This window comes from Delphinus delphis, chromosome 16, assembly GCF_949987515.2.
Source record: "Delphinus delphis chromosome 16, mDelDel1.2, whole genome shotgun sequence".
NCBI classification, from domain to species: Eukaryota; Metazoa; Chordata; class Mammalia; order Artiodactyla; family Delphinidae; genus Delphinus; species Delphinus delphis.
The window spans coordinates 26,585,676-26,595,060 of NC_082698.1; the positions used below are offsets into that span (position 1 = coordinate 26,585,676).

At 54.7% G+C, this 9,385-nt stretch overlaps 1 protein-coding gene across 1 annotated transcript; it reads left to right on the forward strand.

The window, feature by feature from the left end:
* The first annotated feature begins 2,378 nt into the window (after nucleotides 1-2,378).
* On the forward strand, nucleotides 2,379-4,374 carry NPM3 (nucleophosmin/nucleoplasmin 3). The gene is made up of 6 exons (XM_060033591.1): nucleotides 2,379-2,511; nucleotides 2,801-2,886; nucleotides 3,127-3,246; nucleotides 3,344-3,437; nucleotides 3,796-3,917; nucleotides 4,013-4,374. The coding sequence occupies exons 1-5, from the start codon at nucleotides 2,394-2,396 to the stop codon at nucleotides 3,906-3,908; spliced, it is 531 nt and encodes a 176-aa protein (XP_059889574.1). The 5' UTR covers nucleotides 2,379-2,393; the 3' UTR covers nucleotides 3,909-3,917; nucleotides 4,013-4,374.
* Nucleotides 4,375-9,385: the final 5,011 nt, after the last annotated feature.

Sequence of the window (9,385 nt, forward strand, 5' to 3'; positions counted from 1 at the left end):
AACTAAACTAGCTGTAACCTGACTATCCTTTGTGTTTACTGTTTTTGTAATTTTCCTTTTGAAAATGAAAGGGTGTGATTCAAGATGGCACTTTGAATATGTAAATCAGTGGAAAGTGTATTTTCTTTACTTTTGTCTTTGTTTTTTTAGAAGTTTTATTATTTTCGAAGTGCCTCCCACCTAGGGCTAGGCCATGACCACTTTGGGTACCAGAGTCTAACTTCATGAGACTCAGTCTGTTGCAAAGTGCCGTCACTTCTGGAAATTAACCTCAATTCAGGTCAGCATGTGAAATGTTAGTTTTGACTTCTGGCAAGTAGGGTTCAGGGACTGATTGATCCCATTTGCGCACAGGTCAGTTGTCCTTTAATTTCAAGACCTGTTACTACTGGTTTTATTAAATCAGAGTCTTTAGTTCTTGCATGTTTATATCAAATTTAAAAGAATGAGCACACTTTAACCAATGACTTACGGTTACCCTTTTCTCTTTCCTTTAACCACAGGTTCTGAAAGCTTTCAAGTATTTTATTTTAGATTTGGTGTGTTTAAGGGTTCTGAGCATGAGGCTAGCAGGTAATCTCTGCAGGATTCATTTTTTTAATCATGGCTGGCTGGCTTCTCCATAGATGGTTAACAGTATTTTGTTATCTTGCTTCCCTGCAGTTTTGTATCAGCAGTTTAACTTTGAGCTGAGAGCGGGGAGGGTCAAGGAGAAGGAAATTTAAAACATATTTTCTTTCATAGATTTCCATCAGTGTGGGCTTTGAAAAGAGAGTCTTGTAAAAAGCATTGTACTTAGTGACTTTCAACCAAAGCCTGTGAGTGTGAATGGGTGAGATGAACAAAGGAGGCCTCTTCACATTCAGGGTTAGAAACCTGCAATTGATAGCAGGATATGTAAGGTATGTTGGACGAGGGGAACCAAGTTTGCGTTTTCAAGGGCTGAGATGAAGGGAAGATCGCTACAAGATACTGTTTAAAACGGCTTAATGTCATTTGGTTTTTAAGTACATTTTGTACACTAGTGGACAGTTCTAGCATTTTATCTGGAGGATTCATTCCATGGTCGTCATCCTGTGGAATCAGGATTTTTAGCAAGTTTGCTGCAGCTTTATCTTGGCTTTTAATAAGTTTGGCTGGTGTTCTGGTCACAGAGCTAACTATGAAACATGTCCACGCCGCTAGGATTGTTCAGTGCTATGCTATCTATCTTCTGTTGTTACGACTATTTATTACGGTTGGGTGGTATTCCATTGATTGTTTAGATCACAGCTCAGTTCCTGTAGAAAACGAACTGTAAAACCATCTGAAGACCATACAAGAGGCAAAATAAAACTTGAAGTGAATGTGTGTGGTCGTGTACTGTGTAAACCTCCTTCCTGTTTCTGCCTCTTACCTTTTCTCCTGCCCTTGCATTCCCGAGCAAGTGTTCCTCCTTTCCACAGCTGTTCCAAGTTAGGGACTGGATCTTGAAGGCAGTTCTCTCCCACTTCCATCTCCACTAAAAGATTGCTTTCCATATTTTCTTCAAGGCAAAACAAAAGACTGGCTTTGGCTAAGCCACCCTCTTGCCACAATTATAACCTGGGGGTAAATTAGGGCAGCTAGTTTGAGTGAGTTCCTGCCACCTAATAGAATAAGGAACACAGTTGCCTGTTAATTTGGTCAGAAGGTGAAAGTTGGGGGCGTAGCCCAAATTATGAGGCGGGAGTCTAAGAAAGATGTTCCTGGACTAGCCAGCCTCTGTCAGGATAAGCAATTAGTCCCACGCTTGAGCTAACGTCCTGTGCTAGCAAGCACCAGCATCCAGCCAGCATCTGAAGTTCAGTGAAGATACGCCACCATCTGGATAGTGAGCTGAAGGGTTGTTAAGAGCAGGGAGTACATCCAGGAGAGGATGGAGTGGTGGGGATACAAAGTACCCGGAGCTGAAAGTCTTCCTTCAGGCTCCTCGGTTCCCTTGAAGGGAAGGCAAATCTGAGCGTATTCGCTTTTATAGGAAAAACGCTGCACTGTATCTCGCCTTTGCTGGGGGAATTGGAAAGGTTTCCATTCTCAGATACTTCTTTGACGAAAGCTTACCCTGGATTGGGAGAGGGGACACTAGACAGAGTGCAGAACTAGAGAAAATGGAGGCAGGAACCGCCCTCAGAAAGTCTTGAAGTGAGCAAGGACGTTAACGTTAGTCCCAAGTTGATGCTTTTGTGATGTTACTTGCTCTCTTTGCGGTCTCACAGACGCAACAGGTCTGAGGCTCCTGAACAAGACTGGGCTGATGGAGCCCCTGACCGGGGGCGCCTCGCGAGCGTCTCCTTTAATAGGCGGGGCCGGAACCCCAACGAGTCCCCGGCTTTGTACGTGTCGGGGGCGGAGCCGCAGACGGCCCTTGCAGCATGGCCGCCGGCGCTGCCGCCGCCTTAGCCTTTCTGAGTCAGGAGAGCCGAGCCCGGGCCGGGGGGTTCGGCGGTCTGCGAGTCCCTGCCCCGGTCACTATGGACAGTTTTTTCTTCGGTATTGAGGAAAGGAGGAGCTGAGGGTGGTGCGGGGGCAGAGGCAGGGCTGAAGAACAGGAAAGCAGATGGGTGCAGGACGTGGGTGGGGGCGGAGGGGGCCTCACACGCGGCAGTTGGAGCGGAAGGGGGTAGCCAGGCCCCTGCCCTAGTCGTGCTGGGCGGGGTCCGGGCCGAGCGCTCCAGGTTTTCCTGAGGAGCGGGCGTGTGAATGGCCGGTCAGCCCATGGCTGCACGTGAACGGGATTCGGAGAAACGCCCCCGCACACTCACCCTGTTCTCTCTTCCAGGCTGTGAGCTCTCAGGCCATACCCGCTCTTTCACCTTCAAGGTAGAGGAAGAGGATGATGCGGAGCACGTGCTGGCTTTGACCATGGTAAGGGGCGGGTAAGGGGAGTGGCGGGGAATAGGTTGACCTGAGCGGGCCTCTACCCGCGTGTCTCTTCCCCTCCCCCGCTTTACTGGGAGTCACCTCCTCTGCTTAACCCCCACATGGGGGTCCCCTGGCCAGGTGATCCAGGGACCCCTGAGGCTGGGCAAGTCGTAGGGTAGATGCCTCCGTTTGTGGTCTCCACCCTCACTGGGGAGACTCTGAGGCCCTGTGTACCCTTCCCAGCTCTGCCTCACTGAGGGGGCCAAAGATGAGTGTAATGTGGTAGAAGTCGTGGCCCGGAATCATGACCACCAGGAGATCGCAGTCCCTGTGGCCAACCTCAAGTTGTCCTGCCAACCCATGGTGAGTTCCCTTGGGGGATTGGGAGATAGGAATTGAGGACTTCAGGATTTCTCACAAGATGGGGTGGGCCAGACCTTCATCCTTGTCTTCTTCCCAGCTCAGTTTGGATGACTTCCAGCTCCAACCACCTGTAACCTTCCGCCTGAAGTCAGGTTCTGGCCCTGTGCGGATCACTGGGCGGCACCAGATTGGTGAGAGTCTTCTCCTTTGCCTCCAGTAGACTGTCCATCAGGACTCCTACCCCACCCCAGCCTTATCTCCCAGTGCGGTTCCTATACAGACTCTGTATGCTGTGCCCTCCACTTACTGTCCTACTCAAGCCGTTCTTCATGGAACCTGTCTCGGCTTTTTTAGCTCCAGTGGTGTGGACTCCTTTGGCTCTTTGTTATCTAGTTTAGTATCTGAGGTTTTTCCCACCTAGACCATAAGTTCTGGGAGGTCAGGGTCCCTACAAGCTTAGAGCCACAGGGCATGAATAAATGACCTGTAGTATGAAGGGGGTATGGCTTTAACTTCTCTTCCTCCCTTTACTGCTTGTGTGTCTACCAGTTACTATAAGCAATGATGTTTCTGAGGAAGAGAGCGAAGAAGAGGGCAGTGAGGAGGAGGAAGCTGAGTTGTGCCCCATCCTGCCTGCCAAGAAGCAGGGGGGCAGGTTCTAACCCTCCCTGGTGAGTTGGGTGGGAGGCATGCCCACCAGGGCCTGGGAGGGGACAGGAGGAGCAGATTTGGACCTAGATGCTGACCCCTTGTTTGCTCTCTTCAGGTCAGCTAGCTGCCTGCCACATGCACCATGCACCAGGTTCCTGTACAAGTTTCAAGAATTTTGTGTCTTTTCCATTGAAGAGGATGGGTAGTGGTGGGGTGGGGTGGGTGGGGTTTGGTCTGGTGCTAGGAGAGAGGGGGTCCCATTCTCCATAGTGCCCTGGTGTTCTAATCCTGTACCACATCCAGAGCTTCCCTTTTCTTCAGGAGTGGGAGGAACTCTGAACTTCCATCCTGACCCTCTCTCCCCACTTGCCTGTGAGGTTGGAGGTCAGCATCTGAAGCTCAGGACTACACATTTTTAACATTTTTTTACATTTTTGGATAAAGGTTGAAATAAAGTGGTGTGGAGTTTTTTCTGCAGCTCATTTGTGTGGCTTCTTTCCCTGCTGGGGTGGCATTCCCCTAGGGACCACCAGGTGGCACTGTGGCAGCACAAAGGGTGGCCCTGGGCCTGGGGGAGGGTGAGGAAATGTGGGATCCTGCTCTTCCCAGGGCCCTGGGACTAGCCCAGGCCTGGGCCCCAAATGCCTTCCTAGAAGAGGACCTCCCAACACCAAGCTCGTTCCCAGTCCTTAAAGGTGGGGGAGGGCCATCCCAGGAGGTTATCAGCATCAAAACAAGGGGTCTGGGCCTCTGTCAGCACTCAGGCTGATGGGCAGGGGGACAGATAAGGGGGCTTAAGCAGCACGAGGAATGTGCATCCCTAGCCCCATGAGGGGGCTCAAGCCCTGAGAGGGCCTGTGAGGGGTAGGGTAGAGGCCAGTCTTTGCTCCTCCTTGCAGGCATGCAGGCCATCTCTGAGCCAGCCTGGGCCCTTAGAAACCTGATTCCAGGGGCCAGATGGAGGGGGCTGGCCAGATTGGGTGACAGGGAAACCAGAATCTGGGTGGCCTGGCATATGGGGGTAGAGAGGAGCCCCTGGGATTCAGCCTCCTGGGCTAAGGGGTTCCTGCCCCCCAGCCCTCTGCCTGGTCTGTGTGTGTGGGGGGGGGGCGGTCTCTGGTGCCTGAAATAAGGTGGTTCTAGGGCTTGGCTGCTGCTGTGCCAGGAAGAGAAAGGGATGTACCTGGTGTGAGCATGAGTGTGTATATGACCAAGTCTGAGGTCAGCAGTTCAGCAGCTGTGTCGGTTAGGGGGTGGGAGGGGTGGTCTCGGTGCCCCATAAACAAACAAACAAACAAATGGTTACCTCATGAGACAGCCTGGGGCCAGACATGCTGAGGAGGGACAGAGAACAGTGCCTGGTGGGACCCGGCCCACTCCCTCCACTCTCTCCCACACTGGCCTCTGGGCAAAGGAGTGAACAAGTGGGAGGGGTCCCTAGATAACCCGAAGAGGCTGGTATTGGGGCAGGTGTGGTAAACTTTGGAGAGTGTTTCCCACAACACTGAAAAGCACTCCCTCCTCAACACATCCCTGGGGGAGTTTCCCTTCTCCCTGTGGTGAGGACCAAACAGGTCTGATTTTTAACCTGGCTTTTTCCTCAAGTTGAGGATAAAGGAAGATGATCCCTCTCTCTGTTGCGGTGATCAGGGTCGCAGGCCCCTTTCTCTTCTCCAGGACTTTCTTGAAGTGCTTCCACCAGGAACCGGGGTGGAGGGGGCAGCCAGAATGGAACCATTCACCTACCCGCGGCACGGGGTCAGGAGGTAGAGGGGAAGGTGGAGCTGGCGCCCTCTGGTGGGCGAGGTTGAAACCGCCTGTGGCCGTGCGGCTTCCCGCGCCGCCTCTCTAGGGGCTCTTAGGGGTACGCCGCGGTGCAGGGTCCTACGTGCCCCGCCAGTGGTCTGGGCGACTAAGGCCGACTTCATTCGTTCGTTCATTCACGCATTGGAAGGGCTCCTGTTAGAACCCTTCCCTTCTTCCTCTCGTCTATAGCCTCCAAAGTCCTTGGCACGTGCATGGTTGAAGGCGCAGTAGCCTGGCTGAGTGCAGCGAAGAGTCATCCCTCGTGGGAAGCCTCCCCAGCAGACATATCTACCCCCTGTGCGTGGCCCCGCCCAAATATTTACCCCCCGCGACGCGGCTGATCTCTCATTGTACGCCTTTGCTGGTTTCTTGGTGGGTCTTTCCCGCGGCCCCGGCCGGCGCCGAGCGCTCTCCTGCCCGCGGTGGGGGCCCAATCCACATCTGCTTCGTCCAGGAGTTTCCCGGCCCGACGGGGCGCCCGGCGGACAGAGCTGGGAATTGTTTTTTCTCCTTCCCCGCCCCCGCCTCTCCTCGATCCCCCTTTCTGCCCTCTCAGCGCACAGTAGGAGAGTTGCCAATTCACTTTGGCCCCTGAGAGCTGAGGGATGAAGGCTTACGCCAGGGTCTGCAGACTCTTGGAGGAGGGGCAGGACTGTATTTGGGGGGTGAAGTGGGACGACTCCCAGACCCGGGCCTAAAGTGCTTAACACAGCCTCCGCGATTTACATTTGAACGGTCGGCGGAGGGTCTGCGGCGCTTTGAACGCCGGGCGCAGGAGGCGCGCGTTTGAGCAAGCGGCGATCCAGGCGGCCCCGGCCGGTTGGTGTGGATTTGAGGGGCCTGGGGTTGTGCTGCGGGGGCGACCGATGCACTTGGAAAGAGGCTGAAGGTGTGTGTTTAGAGGGGCTATTTGTGTTGGCGAGAGGTGTGTGTTTGTGCTTGCCGGAGGCGATGGACACTGTGTGTGTGTGTTTTTGTGTGTGTGTGTGTGTGTGTGTTTGTGTTTGCGGAGTGTGGAGGCAGCCGGGAAAGGTGGCCGGCTGTCACTCAGCGATCAGGTTGACAGGCGCTCCCTCATCAGGGCCAGGGAGCTCTGATTGCAGATTCGAGGAAACAAAATAGCAATTGTAATTACGGGGCTTTGATAAGATAAAGGAAGGAGCGAGCTGGCCGGGAGGTGAGTAAGAGAGCAAGGGAGGAGAGAGCGGCCTGCTGGGGCCCCGATGGAATATTTGCATCTGTCACTCACGGGGGTGTGCCCTGGCAGTACCCGGTGCCTGATGCGGAGGTGTCCTTATTGCTGCCCCCCTCCTTCTAGAGACAGGGACTTTTGGGGAGATGAGAAGAATCCCCCAAAATCGACGAAGGTCCAGTTGGGGGAGATTCTCCAAATATAAAAGAATTCTGGTTTGTACAGGCCCCTTGATGGAGGTTAAGGTGTAGGACTCAAACTCTGACCTCCACACTTTTAGGCCCTGGATTGCTCACCTCTGGGGGAGAGGGAGGAGGGTAGATTAAGATCATTGAGGTTCAGCCCAGCTCCTTCAAAACATTCTGGGGCTCCAAACCAGGGTTGGTGGAGACAGGTTGGACTGTCTCCACCCCAGTCTGGGGAAGGACAGGTGCCCAGAGTGACTCAGGTTGTGACTCCAGGACTATGCACACTAAGGATGGGCTGGATGCCCTGACCTCTGTCTGGGTCCTGCTCCCTGCTGTTCTCATCAGACTATTTTCAGAGGGCTGGGTCCCTGGTGAGGAGAAGGCCCTTCTCATGCTCTGCTCCCCATCTCTCCACTCATTGTTTAATGCATACAAATAAACATTTTCAAGGGCCTACTATGTGCAGGGCATGAGGTTAAGATAGTGAACATCTTGCCTGCTTGAAGCAGTGCAGCTGGGGAGTTAGACACCCAACAAGTGGCTGGCAACCTCTAAGACAGAGGAGCTCAAATGAAGGAAATGTGCTGGTCTGGGCTGTGGGCACCGGAGCCCACGGCACCTGTCTTCCCCCAGTGGGCCCACCTCCCAGTGGGGTTGAGAGAAGATGGTGCAAACCCAGCCCTTAGCAAATACAAGTGCTCAGTAAATGGTGGTGCTTATGATTATTATCTGTTGGGAGGGTGGTGAAAGCAAGCCTCCCCGTAGAGGACCCACATGCACTGAGGTCTAAATGCTCAGCCAGTTTCTCCATTATTCATTCATCGAATACTAGTTGCAGAACAACCCCTGCCCAGCTCTCTGCCATGAGCTGCAGCTTCTGAGCTAGTAAGACATGGTCCTTGCCAGGCGGTCTGTGTGGGCAAGAGCCAGTTGAGGGAACAGACTCCTGGAGGTGGGTAACAGGTGGGCTCAGGAAGTCTACTTCTCTGGGGAGGGATGAGATCTTGGGACAAGTCTTCTGACTCTGTTTTCCCATCTAGACCTCACTCAGTGTTAGCGTTATGGCTGGGAGTAGGAAAGGTAGGCCACAGAGAAAGGGGAGGTAGGCAGAACTTTGCTGTGCTGCCTACTGCCTCTGGCCTAACGGCTTCCTGGGACCACCCCAACCCCTCCAGCCCAATCCCCAAGGACGTGGCCGGGGCAGTAGGGCAGGGGAGGTCTTGGGTGAGGCCAGCAGCTGGGCAAAGCATCAGTGACTCCACCTGCTCCTCAGAAGTATCTGTCCCAGGGCACCTCTGCCCACCCAGGCTGCTCTCAAAGAAGCACCATGGCTCAGGGTTTCTCAAAGCCCCTGGAGGGAAGAAACGAGCGGCTGGGAAAGGCTTAGACGACTCCTTACCTTCTTGATACTCCCCCTCCCCCACAGTTGACACAAAGCCAGCAGTTCATGTCTAGTACACAGTAGGTGTGTAAATACCTGTTCAATGCACAAATATTGGGACTCTGAGAGAAAAAGCTGGGCAACCTGGATCTAAGTCCCTTCCCCAGGAAAAGCAGCTGAGAGCAGTTATTTTTGCGCCCTCTGCCTGCTTCTTTGGTGGGGGGGTTGAGGGTGGTGGCAGTGACTCTGCGTCTTACCAGGGACCTCTGGGCTCTCCCATAGTTGGCTGTGGTTCCTCTCAAGCTTCAGGCTAGTGTGTATGGGGGCGGGGGGGGGGTACGGGGCAGGGGTGATGGTGATAATGGGGGCAGGAAGGGGAGGAGAAGATGTTTCTCCATCTCAGGGCCTTCTTGGAGACTGAGCGAGACAGGGGAGACCGGCAAGGCAGGGTACTCAGCCGAAAGATGGGAGTGGGTGTCGGGTCCCCGACGCAAGCATGCACTGACAGAGAGGAGCGCACAGCAGTTCACTCCAGTGTTAGCAGCCACTTGCAGGCGGCGGGCCCAAGCGAAGCACACAGTAGGCGGCTCAGAGAACCGCCGTATAGCCTGAGGCGTAAGTGGACAGGGTCCCACGGTGGAGACCGGGCACCTTCCCACTCGGGCTCACCGGCGGTCCAGGAAGCTCCAGCCGAGGGTCTCGGGACTCCACGGGGTGGGAAGCCCGAGGTGCCCCCCATCCCCGCCCGCCTGGACCCCAAGAGCGCGCCAGGGGACAGGCCGGGGTTGGGGGGAGGCGCCCACACCGGCCGCCCCCCCCAGACGGTCCCCAGACCCCTCCCCTCGCCCAGACCCCCAATCCCATACCCGCCGGCCGCCCCGCCCCGGCCCGCCCCGCCCCCGCCCCGGGCTGGGTCCCGGC